Raw genomic sequence first — 26,857 nt, forward strand, 5'->3', positions numbered from 1 at the left:
CATGGCAGACACAAAAGCTGTGACATGTGAGCATTGCACATGTACTGATGTGTGCTCTCGTTCTCACAGAGACAATAGCGTGAAGGACTCTCTTGCAGAGATAAGGCTGGGATCACTGTAGTGACGCGATTAGGCTGCAGAGCCACCAGTCTGAGCTGTCAGCAGAGAGAACATATCTCACACACTGCAACACAAGTCACGCTGATTTATGTGCACACCTAAAAACAGCACCATTGCATTGCACCCATTTTGACCTTTTTTGTGTCAAATAATGTTTGAAATTGATGCATGTCCCTTGGCTGTCACTTCTACATGTCAGAATTAGAAAAATGCTTAAAAATAGCAGACCTGTTTATACTGGATAGGTTTTCTCATTCTTGCTCATTCATGAGGACAGTAATCAGGGGAGAGCTGTAACTAGACAGAGTGGCAACGTTAAAAGAGCTGAAATACAAGAGAGTTTAATGAATGAGTAATCATTAAATATATATTTCCATTGTGTTATTTCACAAAATAATTTTGTTTTCATAACTTAAGATGAATTGTGAGTTATCGCCACAACATCTGAAGACTGAGCCCTTTTAAAGGTGCTGTAGGGAACTTTTGTAAAAAAAATATTTTTTACATATTTATGAAACCTGTCATTATGTCCTGACAGTAGAATATGAGACAGATAATCTGTGAAAAAATCAAGCTCCTCTGGCTCCTCCCAGTGCTCCTATTGCCATTTACAGAAACTCCATGGCTCCCGGTAAAAAATAACCAATCAGAGCTGCGGTCCGTAACTTTGTTTGTGTTCAAAATGTAGAAAAATGTATATAATAAGCGAGTACACCATGAATCCATTTTCCAAACCGTGTTTTTGGCTTGTCCTGAATCACTAGGGTACACCTATAATAAGTGTTTATATTCTGACTATTTTAGATTGCTTCGGGGTACCGCGGCGGAGTAACCCAGTACCTTTGTGATTCTTCATAAACATAAACAGAGAGAAGTAGTTCCGGCTACGATGTTCTTCCGCAAGACGCAAGCAGTTCTGTTTATTAACCGCTAGAGCGTCAAAAGTTCCCTACCGCAGCTTTAAACGTCACTCATTTAAAAAATTTTTTTATATATATTAATCCGAAAAAGTAATAGCATACAAATGCAACAATACGGATAATTTAACAAAATTTTTATTTTTACATGAACTATCCCTTTAAGTCTGGATTGTCCATCCACATTAATTTTTAAACACAAGCACACACCACAAAGATGGCAAATCATGCATATGATCATCATCACACAGTACACTGAAAACACGACTGGATGAATTCTGCTCTCTATCGAATCTATGGTGATTCCACTGATAAACAGTGTGAAAGCCTGAACATTTATGAAAGCATTTCATTGAAATGGATGATTCATGTGCTAAGGCCATTGTAAAACATTAAGTGACATTCCTAATCAGGGTGCAGAGTGGAAATGTTAGATAAGCAAAGTGTCAGAGAAGCTTTTAGCTGGGGCTGTCTCTCTGAACTCGAAGATAATTAATTCGAGATCCTCGTTAACTGATTCCAAACACGTCAGCTGTTATATGAAGCACTGTATATTTATAACCCTGCTCCAGACAGACAAACATCTCATGTTCAAGCTATTGCCTGAAGCTTTGTGCTGTCATTTGGACCTTTACATTAATATTTACCTGTAATTACATCTTTCCAGAATGTGATACTGTTGCTGTTCCATGTTCAAGTGGATTCAAACCGCTAAGCAAACAGTTACTTGCTTATACTATAAATACCATCTGCAGCACATGTAGATGTCTAGACAAAGAAAGAAAGATCTGTATTTCATGTTTACAGGGCAAATCCACACCCAAAATAGTATCTCTAGCTCTTTGAGGTGTCTTGACCTATGCTTGTTGTCCACTGGGCTGGTCACCGCTTCCAAGGTCCGACTCGGCTTCTCTGCTTGCACCCCCTCTCCTTACGGAGAGTCGGTCCAGTGATTTGAGAGAAGAGTTTTGATTCCTTCTGCAGAAGCAGCTGGCTATGTCCGCTCGGAACGAGGGCGTGAAGAAACCATAGATGACCGGATCGCAGCATGTGTTGAGGTTGCCGAAGACGAAGAGAGCATGGTGGATGTATTCTGGCATCGACTGCAGCATACGAGGCTGGAACCAGTACCAGATGCCAAGCAGATAGTACGGCGTCCAGCACACCACAAATGATGCCACAATGATGATCGTCATCTTCAGGGTCTTCATGCGTGCTTTGGGAATCATGTTGGTACCACTGCGTCTCAGACAAGGTTCCCCCCCTATAAAACCCAACACACGTTAGAAGAAGCCTAGAGAATGGTGCTGTGTGACATCATGTTTTATCTTTTTGACCCAGAAATCGTTTTATACAGCGTATTAAAAGGAAAATCTCTGCTTTCTAGTGATATAACACTCAAACGCCGTACTGCTGTTTGAATTGAGGCCTCTACAGCAACCGGTCATAACACACATAATTTATCAAAAAGAACACATTAAAAGTCAAAATACAAGGCAGCCCTAGAACCTGTGTAATGAACTTTTGAGAAGTAAATTCTAATATAAAATTCATAATATATAAAATTCAGTACACCAGGGTTCCTCAAATCTTGTCCTGGAGGCCCAGTGCACTGCAGAGTTCAGCTCCAACCCTGATCAAACTCACCTACCTGTGATTTTCTAATGATCCCAAAGACATTGATTAATAGGCTCAGGTGTGTTTGATTAAGGTTAGAGCTAAAGTCTGCAGGAAAGTGGCTCTTGTGGGCCAGATTTGAGGATCCCTGCAGTACACTATGGAAATCTGGATGCGGCCATGCTGTTTATCAATGACGGGGACCATGTCAGAAGAGATCAAGAGTCAATTACCCTTCCCTTTACCACGAGGCATCTGGCGGTTGATTTCCACGAGGATATGCGTATAGCAGAAGCTCATTACCAGTAGAGGGAACACATACAGGGTGACAAAGTGGAACATGTTGTAGGCTGTTTCCTGCCAGCGCTGCCGGAAGCTTCCATGAGTTACACACTGTACAAAGTCAACTCCTTCAGCCTTAATTGCCCTGAAAATAAATAACTGAAACGATAAAAAGCAATTTATAAAGAAAAGTAATAAACAGAGTTTGTTTTTGTTTTTTTTTTGGTTATCTATCATTTGCCTTATTTCTCCTACAGAACACAAAGGAGAAATCTTTTGTTTCTCCTGCAAAGCTATTGTATGGCATTAAGAAACACTTAAAAAATATTTTATGGTGCTTATGTGACCTTTATAGAAACTTGAAATCTCCAGTCTTCATTTATTGTAAATTGCATGGAAAAGAACCACCACAAAATTTGACCTTTTATGTTCATCTGAAGAAAGAAAGTTCTACAGGTTTAGAATGACATAATCCACTGATTAGCTTTTTGTGGCTGTTTTGCATAAAAATATTCACACATCTTCTACACATAACTACACCATGAGAAATGTTAAACATCAACAGCTGCAAATAGAGTAACTGCAAGCCAAAAGGTTTTCATTTCATGAATACATGCATTGTGATTGCAAAACGCTCCTCAGTGTGGCGGTTGCTCTATTATAGATATTTACTTTTCAAATCTATTTTTGAGTCACTGTAGGATGTAAAAGGAACTTTGAGGTGCATGGGGGAAAAGCACATTTCGCTATCTCTGTTGAACCTGAATCGAAAGTAAATTCTTGATATTTAATGTGCTTTCAGATAAAATAAAATATAAAGGCTGCTAAAAATGACAAGACTGGAATTAAGCGTGTGAAAAGAAACTGTTCTATCAGAGGGAAAGATAGGCAAGTCAAACTGACAAGATTCAGTCAGACATATAAGAGGTTACAGAAAATACCCCAGGACTATTGTAGCTTGACAAATAAGATCTATGATCAATGCAGTATGCGCTCACTGAAGAATCACTGATGCAGGGTCAGTTATTGCACAACTTTAAGCCTCAACTAATGACTTAAAAGAAATGCTGAGGCTTAGATGGCTAGATTGCTATCAGTAAATGCGTGAGTGAAAAGTGTTGGCCCCCTTCTTTATTTCTTATTTTTTTTGCACATTTGACACTTGAATGTTTCAGGTCATCAAACAAATTTAAATATTAGTCACAGATAACACAAGTAAACACAACATGCAGTTTTTAAATGAAGGTTTTTATTATTAAAGGAAAACAAAATCCAAAACTACATGGCCTTGTGTAAAGAAGTATATGCCCCCTTGTTAAAACTGTGGCTTATCACAACTGATTTAAATTTCTCTAGCCACACCCAGGCCTGATTACTGCCACACCTGTTCACAATCAAGAAAAGTGAAGTAGACCAAAAGATCATGCTGTAATTGGGAAATTAATTGAGCTCTATCAGTCTGGAAAAGGTTATAAAGCCATTTCTAAAGCTTTAGGACTCCAGCCAACCACAGCGAGAGCCATTATTCACAAATGGCAAAAACATGGAACAGAGGAGAACCTTCCCAGGAGTGGCTGGTCAACCAAAATTAGAGCACAGCGACGACTCATCCAAGAGACCCCACAACAACATCTAAAGAGCTGCAGGACTAACTTGCCTCAGTTAAGGTCAGTGTTCATGACTCTAAAAAAGAGACCGGGAAAAAATGTTCTGCATGGCAGTGTTCCAAGCGAACACCGCTGTTGAGCAAAAAGAACATAAAGGTTCATCTCAGTTTTGCCAGAAACCTCTTGATGATCCCCAAGACTTTTGGGATTAGACTCTGTGGACTGACGAGACAAAAGTTGAACTTTTTGGAAGGTGTGTTTCCAATTACGTCTGGCGTAAATGTAACACCGCATTTCAGAAAAAGAACATCATACCAGCAGTAAAATATGGTGGTGGTGTGATGGTCTGGGGCTGTTTTGCTGCTCCAGGACCTGGAAGACTTGCTGTGATAAATGGCACCATGAATTCTGATGTTTACCAAAAAATCCTGAAGGAGAATGTCCGGCCATCTGTTTGCGACCTCAAGCTGAAGCGAACTTTGGTTCTGCAGCAAGACCATAATCCAAAACACACCAGCAAGTCCACCTCTGAATGGCTGAAGAAAAACAAAATGAAGACACTGGAGTCGCCTAGTCAAAGTCCTGACCTGCATCCTATTGAGATGCTGTGGCATGACCTTAAAAAAACCCTCCAATGTGGCAGAATTACAACAATTCTGCATAGATGAGTGGACGCCTAAGGGTGGCCCAATCAGTTATTAGGTTTAAGGGGCAAACACTTTTTCACACAAGGCCATGTAGTTTGGATTTTCAGAAAGGGGGCCAACACTTTTTCACAACACTGTAAATTTGAAGCTTGGAAACTAAACTCCGTTTTGCTGTGTGCCACTTTTGGCACACAGCAAAAGAAATTTAATTTTTGCACCACTAGCATAAAATGAAATTGCAAAACTGTTTTCAAACAGGTTTCCAAAATACTTTTCTTTCTCTGCAATATATTTTGGGGGAAAAATATTTTGGGAGTATCGTATTTTTCGGACTATAAGTCGCACCTGAGTATGATTTGCATCAGTCCAAAAATATGTCATGATGAGGAAAAAAACATATGCAAGTCGCATAGAGCATAGAGCGCCCTCTCGCGGCTGTAGACAGTAATGTTTTCTATTGGTTCATTTCTCTCGGTTCATGTCAAATTAATTTGGATAAATTAGTCGCACCAGACTATAAGTCGCAGGACGAGCCAAACTATGAAAAAAAGTGCAACTTATAGTCCGGAAAATACGGTAAACAAAGTTGTGGAAATCAACAAGCGCAATCAAATTGATGTAATTATTTGTTTATAGTTGTCTCCTTCTTTTAAAAAGGAACCTATTACCTTCAACATGTTTTCAAACACCAACATTATCATCCATATATAAAAACTGAGGCAGTTTTGTGCTGTTTCATAAGACAAGTCGCTCAAATGACAACTCCAATTTAACCAGAGATGTATAAAGTACTAGAGAACCATACTTGAGTAAAAGTACAAGTGCTCTATCAAAAAAGTGACTTGAGTAGAAGTAGAAGTGCTCTTTAAGCACCACACTTAAGTAGAAGTACTAAAGTATTCAACATTTTTTGTACTTAAGTATTGCAAGTAGTCTATTTTAAAATTTACTACTCAAGTACTGAAAGTAAAAGTAGAAGTATTGTGTTATGTAGCTATTAAAGAAAATAGTCAAAAGTTTGAACATATTGTTTTTACTATTTCAAATGATTAACCTAAAGGACAATCACAATTCCTTTGACTGTAACTTCTTGTAAACAAAAAACGGTTACTAGGGTTAGTTAGCCCAATTTGCAAAATTATGTCATTAATAACTTACCCTCATGTTGTTTGAAACCCATAAGACATCAGAGGGTCATTTAGAATTTTTTGAAGCATCGAAAATACATTTTGGTCCAAAAATAGCAAAAACTACGACTTTATTCTCTTCTGTGTCTGTTGTAAGACAGTTAAAAACAAAGCAGTTTGTGATATCTGGTTCGCGAACGAATCATTCGATATAACCGGATCTTTTTGAAACAGTTCACCAAATCGAACTGAATCGTTTTAAACAGTTCGCGTCTCCAATACGCATTAATCCACAGATGAATTAAGCTGTTAACTTGTTTAATGTGTCTGACACTCCCTCTGAGTTAAAACAAACCAATATCCTGGAGTAATTCATTGACTCAAACAGCACACTGACTGAACTGAAGATTAACACCGAGCTGAGCCAGATAATGACTCGTTCACGAGTCAAGAACCGTTTCTGTCAGACGCGTCCGATTCGTGAACCGAGGAGCTGATGATACTGCGCATGTGTGATTTAGCGTGAAGCAAACCGACACACAGAGCGTCTGAACTGAACTGATTCTTTTGGTGATTGATTCTGAACTGATTCTTAATGTTATGAGCCCATGTGCAGTCAACGCCAATGACGCCATTGCATCGAGCGCAAAATAATCGGTGAACTGTTTTCTTCAACTGGTTTATTGAATCGAACTGTCAGAAAGAACTAACGTTACTGGTCATCCGAAAACCGATGCAACCGGTTCTTGACTCGTGAACGAGTCATTATCTGGCTCGGCTCGGTGTTCATCTCTCTCTTCACAGCAGTTCAGTCAGCACGCGCAGTCTCGCTTGATTCGCTCAATGATGTGCCAGCTTCATCAAACCTGCCATCTACAGTTCTGGCAGTGGTTTGTAATGGAATGATTCGTAACATTATTATAATTGTAACGAGTAACGATGCAGCACATAAAAAAAATATCGGAGTAAAAGTATTAAACTCAGCGAAAATATGTACCGAAGTAAAAGTGGAAGTAGGAGAAAAAAATAATACTCTAGTAAAGTACAGATACCGCCTTTTAGTACTTAAGTACAGTAGTGAAGTAGTTCTACTTCGTTACTATACATCTCTGAATTTAACACATCTCTTTCATTTACCTGTGGAGAGGCGAGCAGGATGCTGAGGATCCAGGCAGCCAGCAGCATCCTCCTGTTCCTACGGCCAGCGTCCAGAGCTTCCAGTGGATGCAGGATTGCATGGTGCCTGTCTAGACTCACAACCACCAGGATAAATGCTGCCGAATGCATGGCAAAAAGCTTGAGAAAGCAAAGGATCTTGCACATGGCATTGCCAGCATACCACTGCACTGTGATATTCCATATAGCATCGAGTGGCATCACCACAAAAGTCATAACCAGGTCGGCGGAGGCCAGGCTGCCAATGAGAGGGCGCAGGTGAGAGGCCAGGTGACGTCCTCTTCCCCTGGTAACACTGATGAGCACTGAGAGGTTACTGATAGCTGCAAAGACAAAGAGCACCAGGGTAGCCACCACACGAAAGTGGGCGGCCACAGTGAATGTGGGCGTCTCCCAATCAGAAGGAAAGTGAGGGGTGGCATTGAGCACTGAAGAATTTTCCCAAATGCTTGTGGGATTCACTGACAGAAGAGGCATTTTTCCTGACATCCTGTGAAAGGGTAAAAATGACTTGTTTTGTTACATGATAAAAGCTTTTAATATATATTTTAAAATTATTTTCTTCCTGTGATGGCAAAACTGAATTTTTAACACTAATTACTTCAGTATTCAGTGTCACAAGATCCTAGAGAAATCAGTCTAATATGCTGATTTGATGCTCAAGAAACATTTCTTCTTATTATCAATGGTATAAACTGTAGGTGACATTTCATGCACATCTATCAAGCTTTGTCAAGGAATCATTCAGTTTGATTTGTCTTGACAAACCTTCCTTTTCTAGCTTTGTTCATGTTCAATAATTGCACTTATTGCACTGATTTATTATTATTTTATTTTATTTATTTATTTATTTATTTTTTATTTTTTTTATTTTTTTTGGGGGGGTGATATCTTAATTCTTCTTCTTTCAAATTCACATTGAAATTCTGCATATGTATTTGCTACCTTGAAGTTTGAGGGTTTAGAGGCCAGACAGACAGACAGATAGATAGATAGATAGTGAATTGAAAGAGAGCCAATTCATCAATTTTGCTTTTTTCTCAACTGTTCTTGGCATCCCTTCATGCACTTCATTGACAAATGAATTCTACAATTCAGCAAAATGTTCACCATGACATGAATATTCAGGTCACATCACCTAGAAAGTCTGATTACCATTACATTACAGTCACCACAGAGACATTTGTCACCCCTTATGAGTTTTCACCCAAACGTCCATCTCCTCTACAGTGTAATATCCTCTGCATTTATAGCACCCATCTGCCAGCTCAGCTTCTATAAATAAAAGAATCTCTTGCCACAGGTATTTTTTTTCACTCTGGATCTCAAATAGGGGGACCTTGGTTAAGCAGCAGGGAGATAGATTATATCTTTTTAAAGGTCTATATATAAACCTCCCAGACAACGATCAGAGATCAGCACTGAGATTATGACTGCAGACTGATATTCATGATTTATTAATTCATGCATACAGTGGTACAGATGTTCTAACTGCCTTGTTCATCATTCTTGTTGATATTTTATTAAGCCACTTGGTTAAAGAGACTCTTCATGAAATAAACTTTGATAAGAAAAAAAATGGGTGATCTAATTGTGATTAGGGATATGCTGGTATCACATTTTCCTATTGCGATTAATTGCTCATGCTTTTATCACAGTATACGGTAATATCATGGCATTGGAACTGAAAAAAAAGAGGTCATAATATAGTATAACGGGTTACATAAATGTTTTCTTATAACAGAAATAACTGAACATTTAAATATAATAAAAAGATACAGCAAAATTTACAGAAAACGTTTTACGCAGATTAAAGTGCAAAAGAACTATAAAGACCCATAGGTACCACTTTCCATAAGACCTCATTAGTTAACCATTACCTTTACAATGAGCAATAGCTACATTTGCTACAGAAGTTATTAATATTTGTTAAAAAATACAAGTCTTATTACATGTTAGCTCATTAAATAATACATTTGCAACTTTAGATTTTAACAACATGTAATTAAATATTGGAATACCTAAGATTGATAAATGTTCAGAAGAATTTTTCATTGGCAGTTTATGTTAGCTAATGAATTAACTAATGAACCCCTAATGTAAATTGTGAATGAACAATAAAGAAGCAAAAAACTTTTAAACAATATCTAGGGCATGTTGTAGTACAGATTAAAATGAAAAAAAAAAAGTTTGAAAATAAATAGCCTATAAAGTCTATATACTTAAGTATTTGGCACTGTGATGGACATCATATCGGATGCACAAATCTGAATGGCTATTTAAAATTATTTAAATATGTTTTAGAAAATAGTTCAGCTGCTTTATTTATGGGTTTTCCCAGTGTAGCAGTTTAGCGCCATCTGCTGTCAGAGAGTGAATGTGCTTTCATTCAGCGCGTCCCTCACACGTTCCTCCTCTCATGCGTGTTTATTTACATCAGAGCGCACACTCTATCAAGCAGCATACAGCGGTGTTGTGCATTTTAACCAGTTGATTGGAAAAGTATTCTTAAAATGCATTCCAAATTCTGAATAATTTGTAATATATAATTATTCATGGTATTTAGAAGTACCCACCATAACAAATATCGTACATATTCATTACCGTGATATATCACATTACCGAATACCGGCACATGTCTTGTGATAAGATAAGAGTTTATATTCTTGTAACATTCTGCTGCCCGGAAGACAAAAGATGTTTTAATGGTTAAGGGTTCCCACTCCAGCTCTGGTTGAGAGATAAATGTCCTATCATGCTGACAAATGGCTGTTGTCAGTATTTCCCTTCACTCTCAAAGTGATATGGTCTTTTGTATAGCTGTAGTCAGGTAAACAGCATGGAGGTAATAGATAGAGATATAGATGACGTCTTTGACTTCACTGTCATTCTGTTTATATGACAGATTGGTTGAATGATTGCTGGACATCTGCCCACTGGAAATGTGGCAGATTTGCACTGCTGCCTCTTAACATAGATAAACATTATGCAAATATATGCAAAGAAGAATGTCAGCCATCATAACTCTTTGTGATATAGCTCAAGTGTGGTCATGAAGATGAAAATCTTACTAAAATGCTGTTAGAAATGCAGAATTGCACTTTATACTTCTTTCTTTTTTCTTTTACGAGGAATGGGTTGTTTTCTTTGGTGGATTCATTGAACAGTCATTCAATTCTGTTCAGAAAACCAAAAGTATTCCAGGACTTTTAGTGATCATTGTCATCATAATCTCAGAAACTTTGCCTGTGAATTTGCGTAATTATATTCATATCCTTGCTCACATGACTAATGACTTGGAGCCAGCTAATTAAGATAGGAGTGATGAGAATATTAAGATTTCATGGCAAATGATTGTGAGTGGGCTAATTTTTGCTAGAGTGGGATGATATTTACCAAAGTGTCCTGAAATAAGACTTTGTAGCTTATGAATTTTTATTCTAACTCACAAAAAGAAGAAAGAAATTAAAAGGAAAAGTTTTTTGTAAACCCACTATTTTTTTTTTTTGTCTATTGGACATTATGTCTATTGGACATTATTGTTGGGTGTTTATTTTCATGTCATGAAGCACATTTAATAGCAGGAAAAGAAAAAAAATGCATGTGCTTCATAAGCTTCACCTCTGCAGGGTTTAGCAGCTAATTAATTTATGTCAGATATTGGTGTAAAATATATTGTTCTTAATTATTTCAGTTAACTGTTTCCTTTGGTTCACCTCAAAAATCTTTCATGAAAAAGCTGAAACACAATCAGGATACATCAAGGACATTTTTTTTTTTTTTTTTGTCATGTTGTTCATTTACATTAGTTTCTTAAAGCATAACTGAATCTGTAATCAATTCCAAACTTAGACCCTTTATTTGTCTCTCCAGATCTATAGTAAGCAGCTGTCTATATACTTACATTGAAAGCATTTCTGTCATCAAATGATTCCATTTGATCATAAAACCGATATTAATGCACGCGATGCCCAGAAATACTTTCAGTGTGGGCTGTTTAGAACAGTTTTTACAGTACTTAATGACTCTTATGCACAACTGGTTAGTAACAGAAACAGATTTACCTGTATGCTGCAATGTGTGATTTGTAGATTAATCCATGAATTTTTACCTCATTTCCACTAATATGCGGACAGTTATTAGCATCTAGACATGCTCCACTCGAGAAAATAAATGCAATTCATTTAGAAGTCCGTTATCAGATCAGAATAAGTGTCGTGTTGATACGCTGGTAAATCCACGAGGACTCTCGCTCTCCTCCCATCCCCGCATAAGCTCGACGGAATCATGGACTCCTAGGGAACAGTTTGCCGCAGTCAACTGTAATTCACTTATCTGGCTGATAACGATGATTTCCAGCTATGAAAGTTTAGTTGCTTAACGATTTAGCATAGTAGGGCACTTTTTAAGAAGCTACACGTTGTTTTAGTCGCACTTTTTACAAAAAACCGACAACAACGAAGGTTTAAAGAGACTAGCGGAGCTGTCCAGGTGCTGAAGGGTCTTCAGCGGAGGAAGCCAAGAGCTTCACTGCCTCACTGTCTCTACAGCAGCCAGCGTTGCTTCACACATAGACACACTCATCAAATACACAACCCCCTCCTCAACACAGCCGCACACGAGGAAACCTCGGCGTCATCGTCATCTGAACAGAAAAACAATTAAAAACGCTACAGTAAAATATAGCTTACCATATACAGTGGAGTACTCGATCTAACCTACGGTACAATTTTTACGGTAAAGTAACGGTAAATATAATATGCGAACCAGCCATATGCGAATGTTTAGATTTTATTTAAAAGGTAGGTTACTTTTTCTTTTTGTTTATTAGTAGATATATTGGAGTGTTTTATTCATTTTATGCTTATTGTGTTAATTTAGGCAAATGCTTTACATAAAAGTCAGTAAAATAATCATACAAATAAAACAAGGAATTAAAAAAAATTGAAGCTGATTTTAAAATTTATTTCAAATGAATTTAAGAAGATAAAATGATTCTACATATAAAATGCAGTGCTATCAGTTCGGACATCGTACAGTGCTCATTCATTTAAATGCACAGATCTCTTCTGGAAGTTGATTCCAACTGCAGGCAGCAAAATAGCTAAAAGCAGATTCCTCTTGTTTTGTGTGAACCCTTGGTATTCCGAACTAACTCGACCCTGATGATCTGAGTGGTCTGCTAGGCTTATATTCAGTGAGCATATCTGCAATGTATTTAGATCCTAGACAATTGAGTGATTTATAAATGTGTAAAAGTACTTTAAAATCAATGATAAATGAAACTGGAAGCCAGTGTAAGGAACTGAGGACTGGTGTGATAAGCTCAGATTTTCTGGTTCTAGTCAGAATCCTGGCAGCAGCGTTCTGGATAAGCTGCAGCTGTCTAAATGTCTTTTTGGGAAGGCCAGTGAGGAGCCCATTACAATAGTCCACCCTGCTGGTGATAAAGGTATGAACAAGTTTCTCCAAGTCTTGACTGGATACAAAACATCTTATTCTTGCAATGTTTTTTAGAGGACAGTATGCTGATTTAGTTCTGCTTTCATGGAAACTAAAGTCTGTCTCCAGAATCACACCAGATTCTTGACTTGATTTTTAATTGTTTGGTCAAGGTATGCATTCACCTTGATAACTTCATCTTTGTTTCCAAATGCAATGACTTCAGTTTTCTCCTTGTAGGCCGTTGTTAACTGAGAAGATGCGCAAATAAACGCTGAAAATGAATGTGGATTTGCGCTGCTTCTCAGTTAACAACGGCTCTGTGTAGTAACAGCTGCTCTATGTGAAATCACGCGCCTGATCAAATTAACAGCTGATTAGAGAACTGGCTTTACTGACGAGAAGCGCATAACGATCGGCCGATCATGATCGGAGCAGCCCTATTTATTTTTGTCTGCCAGTCATCTTGCTGACCTTCACAGGAGCAATATCATCAATAACATTCTTAACTTTTGAGTTAAAGGAATCAAGGAGAAGATCAACAGAGTCTGCAAAAATGCTTGGCGTTAAAGATATAGCCTCCATAAATAGCACAGTAGTGTTCTCGTTAATCTCGTTAATGTTAATTGACAGAGACAAATCTAGATTCAGTGGTAGCAGTGATCAATATATCAACGAAAATACAGAAATTATCAGATATCAATGGATAAAATGTTTAGACCCCTACTAATGATTAAATCTAGAGTATGACCATGATTGTGTGTGTGTACATGCGCATGTTGAATCAGGTCAAAAGTGTTTAAAACAGTTGAAGTTTTGTTTTCTGCATTATCTATTTGAATATTAAAATCCCCTGCAATAGCAAAATAGTCAAACTCTGAGGAAATCATTGATAACATTTCTGTGACCTCTTAAACAAAGGCTGGAGAGTACTTTGGAGGACTGTAAATAATGATAAACAGAATGTGTGCTGCACCTTTCAGCACAATCCCTAGATATTCAGAAGACAAGTACTGACCAAATGACACTTGCTTGCATTAAAAGGCTTATTTAAATACTGGTAAAAAAAAGTATAGCTTGAATGTACTGTATAAAAGTCACACTGGATAAAAGTGTCTGCTAAATGTGTAAATGTAAGAGCAGCTCCAGCTCCACCTCCACCTCTCCTAGCAGTCCTGCAGACACTCATGAAAGTAAAGTTAGGAGGGGCTGTTTCATTGAGGACTGTTGCACTGCAGCTGTCTTCTAGCCATGTTTATTTTAGAAACATACAATCCAGGTTGTTTGTGGTTATTAAGTCATTGATTAGAAATGATTTATTTTTTAGTGATGGAATGTTTAAAATAACTTAAACCTAACTTAATAGCATTGCTTTGTGTCTTTACAGCAATCTTGGTTTGATGCATAATAGCCAGCAGATTAGATGAGTCAGCCGTACCACTTGGGAAGGCTTTAGTCTTTCTATCACGTGATAAAACAGAAATAGAGAAAGCTACAGGCACAGTGGGTTCCCGCTTGTTCTGTAAACTATTGTGAATGTTGCTGCTATCAGAGCGGGGACCCGACACACATCACTGAGAGCTGCTATCAGCTGTTTTCAGTTCACCTTCAGCAGATGGAGTGTTTGGGCCCTTGCATTGTTTTTCAGAAAGTCGTCCTTGGCACTAATTAATAGTAGTCCTATTATTATTATTATTATATAGTCTTGTTATAGATATTGTGTACAATTCCATTTAAAATCCCGATACTGTATACAAATGTTTTTACTCTGTTATCGTGTGCCATATGAGAATGAACAGGCCTATATAGGCTATACGATAAGTATACGAACAAAATACTTTATTCAGGGTAACGCCATATTTTAGGACAGGAATTGAAATGAATCTGTGAGGGATGGAAGTACAGTGCTTTCTGTGGATTGCACTTTCAGCAGACCAAAACTTTAAAAAAAACAATCTTTTGGGTTGGGGGATATTAGTCTGTTACCTTTATACGGTTCATGCCAAGACTGTAAGTCTATCCCTCACAGCCTTTTTATCATCCGTTCAAATTCAACATGGCCAATAACCTGTGTCCATATCCTCATTAGGTCTATATACACATTATCACTAGTATTCAAGATAAACCTAGATAGATGAAACAGATTGCGTTCTGCAAGTAGGCTTACTTGAACTGTTCATATGTGTCAGGACATACAGACTCTCCAATGCAGAATTTTGATTAACATTCATCAAATCACCATGTGTCCTTCCATTGTACCACTTGTATTGTTATCATTATAGTTTACAGTAACAAAAATATTTGAAAATCTTAAGTTCATGTTAACTTTCATGTTGTTTAATTTTTTTTCAGCTTGATTAATGACATATAAATCATACAGTCACTAAAATGCCACACACCTGTAACATCGTAACTGTATGTACTTAAAGACGTGTATAGACTTTCATTCTAAGCGTATATACCAAAACAGGCTTTTATTTAAGTATTTTTTAAGTAGTTTGTAAAATAAGGTAGAAATAAAGGGAGAAATAAAACCCATTTTCTGTGACATAGCATGGCTTTCTAACAACAGGGAGTCTCTAGCAATTTACTTCTAACATCATTATTGGATTCTCTTTCTAAACTGGTTTTACTGCAATAGATGGTTAGATCTAATTTTTCTTGTGTTAAATGTTATAAAGGGGCCTGTTTTCTTAAAACTCATTTCTATTCACCTCCTCTTGTATTACACACACGTTAATGGAGGCATTCAAATGCAGCAGCCTTATAAATCCACTTCTGTAGCATTTTAATCGGTAGCATCCTGTTGCATTTTAATTGCAAAGAATGTGCCGATGAACATATTCCATTTGCAGTTTGATCTCTGCTGTCACATCTCTCCAAGGTTAACTGTTTCCGAGATTTAATGTTGTGCAGGTTGAGGATTTCACTCCATTCTTTTTGCTCTGCTGATTAAATCAATTAAGAATTATAATTAAATAATTAAAAGCCAGTTTTTGTACTGAGTGAATATAAAGAGTCTTTAAATTGCTAATGCCACTGCTGAAGGACATGGTACAAAGTATCCACGACATTCATGTTATTCTTGGTCCTCCCGAACATAATGGAATCTACAACGTTTTACAATTACAAGTATTTGTACATTTCAGCCATTTAACAGACTGCTCAACAGTATCAATGAAATCAATTTAGTAAGTTTTGACTTGTGTATAACTTGTGTGGCCTAATATTCACATATTTTGTTTATTGTCAGTCATGAGCCAGAATGAAATGTATGGGGAAACCTTATTGGTCATAGGATCACTTATAATCTGCTTATCTGCTTCAATGTACTAGGTATTATGTGAATGCCTGACACCTCCCTCTGCAACATTAAAATAGCTAGCTATGCAAATAAAAATAATAACATAATATATATTTAAATAGATATTAATATTTGCATTTTTAATTAATTTTGCTCAGGTGATTACACAACATATTCGTTGATATAAAATAATTACAGAATTTAAACACGTTTTCACATAGTTTGCAGAGCCAGCGTTTTTGACCGACAGTCTCTTTTGAGGTTGTACTGCCCTCTGCTGGGAAGATCTCTTTATTTCACAAGTGTCTTTTTATCAGTGACAACCAACCGACAGTCTCAGTGTAAATTAATTTTTAAAGAATTCACTCTAAGATTGTGTGTCTATCTACATTTTAAACCAACCAGAATAAGTTATATCCAATAAAAACTGTAACTAATGTGTGTAAATATGAATATATTAATTTAAAGATAAATCAAATATACTACTGCTAGGCCTATACATATTTTAAATGATTGTGTCGTTTGGAACACAATGACCTATTTATATAATCTCTCTCTTCACTTTAGTATGCATTACTAGCTAACCCCCCAAGTGTGTGTATGTGTGTGTGTGTGTGTGTGCACGCACTGCAGTTTTAGTTAACAGATTACATAACATTCAAGAGATTATTTAATATGCACTTTGAGTGTTTACATAACATCTCTCCTGTCTGTGAGCTTGAGAACGGATTTGATGCTGTCTCTAATATTGATGTGGCATATCTGATATTGATGATACTTATATTAAGATGTTAATCCTCTCATGTGCTGAATTTGATGATGAATATGGATTTGGAAGTGTTCTCTATCTAAATGTTTTTTGAATGAACTGACAGCTCACACGCCAGAGGAAGCCCTCCTTCAGTTGCGTCTAATACTAATGTTATTCAAACCTTACTCAGCCGTAACTCATTAACATGAAGCTTAATTACTCCCTGTCTGCTGTCTTCCTACCTCTTAATTTTGAACATTAATTAGCCATGAGATATAATCTCTAACATTTGATCAAAGAACAATTATACATCAGTGATAATAAATCAAGCATGAAACTACAACAAATAGAAATCTCTGTATATGTGTCTTCAAATATTAAAATAAAATTAATGCTATATTAGAATGAGAATGCACAGTGTTTGAATAAAATAACATAACAAAAGACTTGATTCTACGAAGCATTTATTGTATACGCTAGACCAAATCAGTGCTTGAAAGATGGAAAATGCTCTTGATGTGAAGGAATCACATAAAGACTTGTGTCTTATCTTTCAGAATTGTGGTAGTTAGATGTAATTTAACATTATGACCACCAGATGGGAGATGAGCTCCCTAAAAAGAGTATTGTACAGTACTGTTAGACATTTAAATTAAGTCCAATGAACTTTCATTATTATTTGAGTGCAATTAACTAATTTCAGTTGATTAATTTCACTGTTCATAATATCACAAAAATTTATTAGATTTAAAAAAAATCTAAGATTATTATTAAGCACTTACAATAGGAACAATTTCTGGAGGAGAAATGTGAAGCAAATATATTTTTACATTAATCCATCTGTTTTAGTCGATGAAGCTGTAAAGTTTGATATAACTTTACACAGAAAAGATTTGATCACAATAATATCACAAATATTTTTTTTTTATTCATGTCTTGTGTCTATACTACTAAAACAGTAATTAAAAATTTACAAATTGGCCTCCAGGGATCCAAGATATAGCAGTACCATATCAATCATCAGTTTTGAGACCAGTTTACTTCCACTGTAACCCAGATTTGTGCTTTTGTTTTTATGCCACAAATGCTATCAATTAAGCTCAACGTTTATTAAATATTTCTTTAAAAGCTTAAGAAACTGATGGCCTCATGGAAGTAGCTGCCGTTTTTGTTTTCTCTGTGAGTTTTAAGTATTTAATCAGGAGTTAAACCGCTTAGTCTGCTTAATTTTAGTCTTTAATGCAGCCCCCCTGTTAGATTGTGGGTAAAATGTGATGGTAAAATAATGAAACAGACATAAACCTGTTACCACATTTCTGATGTGTGATTACAGGAAACATCACATGTAACAGTGGTGCAAAACCTATAAGACTAAATTCACTGATGGCATTAAGTAAGGCATTTTACACCATTTAAATATAAATATCATGCATAGAAAGGTTATATTGGTTTACACATTTCGGAATCTTTGGTGTTTTGTTTACCACACAATTTAATAATCACACACCTCTGACAGGATACTCAAAGGAAAAACAGTGTTTAAGATGACAGGTTTCAATGTGAACCTGGTGCGGAAGTTACAATACCTAACATGTGACTTTGCACTCACACTTGCCACATGACACCATGTGACTGCAAGACCCTATACAAACAGAAAAACAGAGAGAGAGAGAGAGAGAGAGAGAGAGAGAGAGAGAGAGAGAGAGAGAGAGAGAGAGAGAGAGAGAGAGAGAGAGACTGGAATATGGTTTTAGTCACTGAACCTAAAAAAAAACTTTGTTGATATTTCTAATAGTGAGTGTTAGTGTTCACTGGACTATGCAAATGATCAATCCATGGTGGGAATGCTGGATTAGCTCAGAGAACCACTGCATGTAATATTTTGCACTAATCTGTGCTCTGAAATCCAACAGGCCCTCCTCATTGAAATAAGAAACACATAAAATCTTTTCTTTGAAACACAGTGGATATGCCATCACAGTTACTCCCTCACCTGACTCCAAATAACTGCTAAAATAATGCTGTTGGTTGATGAAACATTCGTCACACACTTGGTTTTCACCACTTAGACATTACAAAAGTCACTGTTACTTTGTTTCAGTTCTGTTTGAATCTAAATAACATCTAGCATCAGTATATTGGTAGTTTTTTTTCTGTACACAGGGTATTCAAATGACAGATAAGGAACTTCCTTTAATTCTTGGTTATTTTGAACATATTACTCATAGAAATCCTATTGAAATTGAAGAAGGGAATTTCTTAACCGTTCATTATGGTGAATGTCTTAGCTCTAAATTTAAAGTGATAGTTCACAAAAAAAAAAAACTCATAATTTACTCTCATGTTGTTCCAAACATATATGACTTTCTGAAGGTCAAAGGGTCCAGAACAACATTTGAAACCATGGATTTTCATTGTATGGACAAAAGGCATGAAGAAATTATTCAGAATATCTTCTTTTGTGGTTCTGCAGAACATAAAAAGTCATAAACGGTGAGTAAATGATATCAATTTTTATTTTGGAGTGAACTATTCCTGTAATTTATCAACTAAACAAGTTCCATGGTGTTTTGTGTATTTTATGACGAAAACCTTTTAATTCAGTTCTAAGATATGACATGGAGTTTCACAGAGCCTTGTAGGTGTAGACAGTAGTGAGTTATTAATGTAGTGCAGTGACTCACTCAGCTCGTGCGTTGTAAATCTGCCGTAAACAGCACAAACCGCCGCTAGAGGTCTCAGCCTCAGTGTTGACAAACAATAAAAGAGTTCTATGTGAACATCAATACATACCAACCTTCGGTTAAAACGCTATGTGGGTTTATGGTGGACCAATGTTGCGATTTGCCACTATTCTTCTCTGCTTAAACACTAAGACAGCTCAGTTAACCAGAGCAGTTTCTCGCTCGACTGACTGGACAAAGCCACTGCGGTCAATTTAGACTACAGTATATGACGAGCGAGATACAGTATCACAACAGTGAGTGTAAACAATACCCGGATGAAAAAAAAACCGCTGCATGTTGCAATGATTTTACGGGATCTGTTTTTACTGTATATACGCGTGCAAACGATAACCGACTCTATTTTTTTTCTTCCTGAAACCTTTAGTTACAGAGTTTCGCACCTTTGTTGCACTAGTATTCTGACTCCGACAATGCATGCATGTGAAAGTAGGTCAAGAGAATCGTATTGTTCTGTGAGCGTGTGATACTGCTCCATCAGTGTGTCGACTATTAAAATAAATGAAAGCAAATAAAGAAAAACTATTTCAGTATTTCCTTACGTGCACCGCAATTGTGCAATCTTGCCTATCTAATACCACACATGCTGTTTTCTGACAATAAAATAAATAAATAAATTTAAAGTCCGACAGCTTATGAAACATGGCATATTTCAATTATATTCATATTAATAGGCTATACTACACCAATAATAGTTTGACTGTTTTAAAGTAAATCTAAGAAGTGACAAGTCATATGACATTGAAGATTTTACTTTGATTTGACCTTTACCTTATTTATTTTAATTAATTGTGTTTGCCATTTTGCACTTAAACATTTCAATACTTTGACACACACACACACACACACACACACACACACACACAGGTACATTTCAATTAATTAGAATGTCATGGAAAAGAACAGACTGAAATGCAGACTGAAATAGTTTAATTCTTCAGTCCTTTTAATTATGATGATTTTGGCTCACATTTAACAAAAACCCATCAATTAACTATCTCAGCAAATTAGAATATGATGACATGGCAATCAGCTAATCAACTCAAAACACCTGCAAAGGTTTTCTGAGCCTACAAAATGGTATCTCAGTTTGGTTCACTAGGGTACCACCATGGGGAAGACTGCTGATCTGACAGTTGTCCAGAAAACAATCATTGCCACTCTTTACAAGGAGGGTAAGCCACAAACATTCAATGCCAAAGCAGCTGTCTGTTCACAGAGTGCTGTATCCAAGCATTATAACAGAAAGTTGAGTTGAAGGTAAAGGTGTGTAAGAAAAAGATGCACAACCAACCAAGAGAACCGCAGACTTTAAGAGGATTGTCAAGCAAATTTGAATCAAGAATTTTAGTGAACTTCAAAAGGAAAGGACTGAGGCTTGGGTCAAGGCACACAGACGTGTCAAGGAATTTGGCTACGGTTGTCATATTCCTCTAGTTAAGCCACTCACCAGAAGCCCAACAATTCACTAAAAAATTCACTTTATATATATATATATATATATATATATATATATATATATATATATATATATATATATATATATATATATATATATATAAATTTTTTTTTATTGATGTTATGAAGTATTCTAATTTGTTGAGCTAGCGAATTGGTAGTTTTTTTTGTTAAATGTGAGCCAAAATCATCACAATTAAAATAACCAAAGACTTAAACTATTTCAGTCTGTGTGCATTGAATTTTTAAAATGCATGGGTTTCACAATTTGAGATGAATTACTGAAATAAATGAACTTTCCACGACATTCAAATTTATTGAGCTGCACCTGTATGTGTGTGTGCATATATAAAATCACTCATCAAAAAGAAACTATAAGTCCTTTAGACTCTGTCCCATGCTCAAGTGTAGTAATGTGTTTTTTTACAGTGTCACATACATTACTATTATTAATTGCAGCATACAATTATTTAAAAAAATCTAATGCATTTAGTTACTATGACCACAGCTTTGGCGTGGATAGTTTTTCCTTTTCCCCCTTTTTGGCACAAGTCATGATCATTTTCTGATCACGTTAAAAGAATTTTACATAATTTTAAATAAAAATTATAATTCAAATCACCCCTGGTTTACAATTAATACAATTATTTTGCATAAAATGTTTTAAGTTTTCATGCAATATCTTAAATCAAATTCATAGGCCCTATGTATAATTACATGTATCATTACGAACAGAACAAACCTGCATAGTAATAGACATTAGAAATCATAAATTAATTTTAAAATGATTATTATTTATTTATATCTGCATTGGAGTAGAAATAAAGCATGCTCATATATTTGAGTCCCTGCAACATAATCCAGATTTGAAAAATAAGCATGGTTTTACTATTAAAAGTCATTTTCTAACCCTTGGTACTTCAGACAATAGTAAATCTAATTTCACGTGAATCACTACAGTCCACAATGCGGCCTAAAATCAACCATCTAAAACTGATCATTGCGAAAAAAGTACTGTCTGTTTTGTTCGTCTTCCCAAGTTTTTGAAAACGGCTGGAAGAATGTCCAAATGTTGTGTGGAATCGCGGCGGTTTCACACCATAATGTTCCTCAAAATGCTCCGGTCGATCGGAAAGAAGACGGAGTTAATATGGCTGTCCACAATTTATCTGTCAGTGTAGTAAGCTCGCCTTGTGCTGCCGACACGACGCGCATAACAACCCATTTAGTTCCCATCATTTCAGAGCTTCTTGTCCCCTCCCCTCCAGACACAGACAACAACATACACCTTAATAGGGGCGCGTCTCCGACACAGCCGCCGACCAATAACCCGTCTGTCTGGGCAGAGACCAAGGGGATGAGCGCTCGCCGAGGCCCAATCAGCGCTTTTGTGTTGCCTGCCGGTGCCGGGGACTGGTCGTGAAGAGCTACAGCAGCGCTTCAGGATCGGAGAGTGAACCCGGAGCCAGAGGAACCTGAAGGGGTAAAGGCGAGTCAGGTGAGTCCGGGGATTCACGCGCGGCCTAGCCGGTATCGGATCGGATAGGGGAATTTGGGAGCGAGATGGTTTAAAAACGCATCCACATGCGATTCGGCAGTCATTTGGTGTAGATGAATTGACTAAACGGTTAAAAGGGTTTTTGAGGGAGTCTGCTAAGCAGCCAGACAATAGCATAGCGGATTTTGCGTGGAAGCAAAGCGCCTCTTACACGCAGCAATTCAAAGCTGGCTAATACTATTAAAATGAGCTAGGGATCGCGCTGTGGCGTATCACACGTCGAGCGGCTATTTCAAGAGCGATTCCGCGAAAAGCCAGTCATATTTAGAAGCAACTTTGACAAGTTCACGGTCCAAAGCAGCATTTTAAATGCGTGAAACGGCTTTCATTGTTTCATCTGGTGTCCCGAGGGGTTAACCCAGATTGGCGAAGTAAGCCTCGCGTCCTCCCGGCTGTGGCTACAGTAGTGCAGTAGCAGCTCAGACACAATGAAAAAGCCCAACATGTACACACATGCAACGGCATCAAAATAATCTTAACGCTCGTATTCCAGGATTATCAACTCAAACGGGCTGTTTAGTGAGTGTTTTGGGGCTGTTGAGGGGTGCGGGCTTTCTCTCTTCAGTGCCGAGGGCACACGGATGGTGTACGGTGAGCCTGTACAATTAGAAAAAAAAAGATGTCGAAAATGCATCAGCCATTTACGTAAGTGAGGACGTTCTCTCAACTTGCTCCATATGCACGCAAATGGCTGCCCAACACTTGACAGACGCAGGAGTGAAATCTAATTCCAGCGTGAATGCAGGTATTGATCGAAGCCAACAGGGAGCCACTGATAATCGGGGGAGATGACGTTTAGAAAGAAACTCTGATCAATGATATGTGCTTTCTGTTAGTCGTTCACTGCAGACACGTCTAAAGAGAGACTGGGTTTACTTTATAGGCTTTATATAGTCAGAGGCTAACTCTAGCAGTCTGATTTGCAGAGTTTGACCCCTCAAGAATCTTTCACATGGATGATTTAGTGGCTAGATGACAGTACCTTAGTTTGTTTGTGGAGACTTTTTTTTTTTCTTTTTTCATTTTAAGAAGCAAAAAGTAGGAAAATCCTTATTTTGCTACCATACCAAAGTTTTTAAAACATGCACTCAGTAATTTTTGCCGATTTTTTAAAAAAAGTTTTACATTTAAATGATTTAACTGCACTACATCAAGTGGGTCTCCCTGCTCATGGGTGCTGCCATGTTGAGATCACATGACCTGCCTGTCATGCAATAGAGTGCATTGGCTGGTTCCAAAAGTAAAAATTCCTTTTATTTTATCCATAGGAGAATTTATTTTTAACTGTAACTTGTACACATTTAAAAACGACCTAACATAAACTACAAGGTTGGTAATAAACAGTATATGCTTTACACATCAGTTATTACAACTTTTGTTATAATCATGTTTGACAGTGGAAATCCTGGTGAAAACTATATTACCCTTTATTCTGCAAAGAAATCTCCACTAATCAGTCAAATCAAGGAAATCACATCAAAATAACTGTTTAGGATCCACCCACTGTCTTTGCTTTCACACTACCTAAATATTCATATATATACATGCATATTTTGCAATAAATGTAGAATGTTGTTTCTATATACATAAAAATAGTTTCACATACATATAAACATAGTTAATTTCACCATATATATTTTGTGTTTCATGGGATTGTATTTCTTTCCCGCATTCAAAGTTGTTAAGTGGCTATGAAAGTTTGTCAGACTTTCTAATTATATTTTTCTTTAACTTAAAGTAATGTCTTAATTGACCTTGTAGCTAGTTGGTTTGGTTCATGGCTTTATAACGTTTTAACCAAGGCTTTAAAAGTCCAAAGAGGAAAAATACTTCTGGAACCAAGGCTTCTGCAGAAGTGACAGAGTAACTGCTAAGCTACAAATAGTCGCAACCTAACAAACAGAATGAGTTTGAATTAAATGTGGCTATTATATGGATGTATGTAAAGTCAGGGTAAAGTTTAAAACCACTGAATATGAGCCAGCTGAATCTAAACACAAACTTTTTGAGTGCACCTTTTAAGTTAAAGGAATTATTAAAAAAAAAAAAACTAACAGACTTATGTGCTCCTAGATATTTTTATAGCATATAAAAGTTTCCCACTTTGACATGTCTCAGAGTAAAAGCTCCCCACCCACTGTTATTAAAGTCATTTATACTTATTGTGTGGAGAGAGAGGTCTGCATAGAAGTCACTGAGCATGTACTTCTCTAGAAATTATCCTGGTGAAATCATTCTAACGTCAGATGTAAGTAATCTGTGTAAACATCAGAACTATGAAGAAAAAATATTTTTTTTAGCAAGTAGCACATCTAAATAAGAGCCAATTTGAGTGTTTTCTGCTCATTTTGAAAAAAGGCTGTTGCATACTGTGAGGGGCGCCCCACTAGTATTACATCCTCGAGGGGTCCAAACAATGTTCTTATTGACTGTTTTGCTCAAAGGCATTTTGTGTGGACTGTTCCCCCTCCTCCCTCTCAGGCGGAAGATACTTGGCAGTGCGGTATTTATTTTTCTACCTTTTTTTGGGGCTATTCATCACTTTAGTCGGTGCACCCGAGCTCATGGCCATCGCCTGTGAAAGGATTTTATGCAGTTTGTTCTCTTTAATTTCCATGGTGCATGGGCATCTTATATTGCTAGTTACTGTCTGGTTTTGTTAAGCCCACGAAACCTGTGAAGTGCAGTGTGAGGTGATAAGATGGAATACACTGAAATGAGCAAAGACTCTAAGCTCAAGTTATCAATGTAGATTTCATCATAGATCTGTCATGGTTTAGAGGCACCTGTTCAAGTACCTTTTCTACCTAGACCAGCCTCACACCAGATCTCATGTTAGTACTGGTGCTTTAGCACAACATTGGCATTCCCATGCTGGATGCATGGATTTTCACTATACTATAAGCCTAATGCATATTTTTAAGTGGTTTGTGATTAATTGCTTAAGCCTCTTGTTGTGTGCTGAGGATGGTTCAAAAAAATCTAATTCTTTAATTTGAATTGCAAATTGTTAATGAGTCAATGGGGTCCAAAGCAACATCAACATTCTTGAAAATATCATCTTATGTGTTCTCTGTAAGAATGAAGCTCACATGAGTGTGAGTAAATGATGCCAGAGTTAAATTTTTGGGTGAGCTATTCCTTTTTATAAGCATTTATAAGTGCAGAATTACTATTCACAATCTAAAGACTGATTCTGTGTTAGATCATATTTTGGATTTTAACACTTGACTCAACTTGGATTCAATCGTGGGTTCATCTTGAAGAGGAGACCATGCCATTGAAGAAGACATTTGAGAGGGAAATCACATTTAGAACTAGATATTGACTCTTGGATCAGGAAGAGTACTTGACTTGGATGGGTTTCAGGACTGCTGAATGGTCAGTAAAGGTAGTGTTTAGAATTAGCAGTGCCCCTTTGGCAATCGCATTGAGTAGACACAACAATACGACCTGCTCTGTAAACATGCGCCATGAGATTTACGGTAGTGCAAAATAACGATGTGGACCCAAGTTGTGCTAGTTTTGTAAAACGAACCCTCACTGCGACAATCCTGAGAGCCCAGAGCAGGGCATTGACACTCGGATGTCCTCCCATTGATCTCCTACCCTTCAACACACCTTCAGTGTCGTTAGTGTTGTTTTAAAGCCGGTTAGAATGAGAGGGAAATGGTCACGTCCAGTAGTTGTTTTTTTTTTGGTTTTGTGTGATAGTGGGTTTAAAAAAGACCCTCAGGACTGAACTGTCAGGTCCAAAAGAGTTTGATTCATTGGCTCTTGGGTAAGCTAGGGGCTGTTGCACGCCCTTTTTCCAGATAAGGCTTATTGGTCGAGGAAACAATATGATCAAATGTCTTTTGGCTTTATAAAGCAGTGTAATGGACAACATCATTACCTCAGACCTTCCCATTGACATCATCGAGAAATTAGTTGTCATATACTCAGGAATGTTTTTGATTTGTACTTTATTTTTCAGTTTGAGGTTTAGTCACAGGGTTAAGTTTTGAATAATTGATTTTCACTGCAGTTTATCATTTAGCCATATTCCTTTTTTTAATTCAGTATTTGAACTCCGGTCCTTTCCTTCTAGATCGTTTTGTATTCAAG

General features: G+C 36.9%; 2 protein-coding genes across 2 annotated transcripts in view; one reads left to right on the forward strand and one right to left on the reverse strand.

Annotated features, from left to right (window-relative positions):
- Positions 1 to 1,202: 1,202 nt before the first annotated feature.
- Positions 1,203 to 12,063, reverse strand: gnrhr1 (gonadotropin releasing hormone receptor 1). The gene is made up of 4 exons (XM_026231603.1): positions 11,558 to 12,063; positions 7,455 to 7,983; positions 2,888 to 3,095; positions 1,203 to 2,301 (listed from the first exon to the last, which is right to left on the reverse strand). The coding sequence occupies exons 2-4, from the start codon at positions 7,980 to 7,982 to the stop codon at positions 1,895 to 1,897; spliced, it is 1,143 nt and encodes a 380-aa protein (XP_026087388.1). The 5' UTR covers position 7,983; positions 11,558 to 12,063; the 3' UTR covers positions 1,203 to 1,894.
- Positions 12,064 to 22,009: 9,946 nt separating this feature from the next.
- LOC113062070 (transcriptional repressor p66-beta-like) overlaps positions 22,010 to 26,857 on the forward strand; it is a 39,210-nt gene continuing 34,362 nt past the window's right edge. Inside the window, exon 1 of the mRNA XM_026231605.1 lies at positions 22,010 to 22,690. The gene's annotated coding sequence lies outside the window, so the exon portion shown is untranslated. The remainder of the gene's footprint in view (positions 22,691 to 26,857) is intronic.

This window comes from Carassius auratus, chromosome 44 (genome assembly GCF_003368295.1).
Source record: "Carassius auratus strain Wakin chromosome 44, ASM336829v1, whole genome shotgun sequence".
Classification (NCBI taxonomy): Eukaryota; Metazoa; Chordata; class Actinopteri; order Cypriniformes; family Cyprinidae; genus Carassius; species Carassius auratus.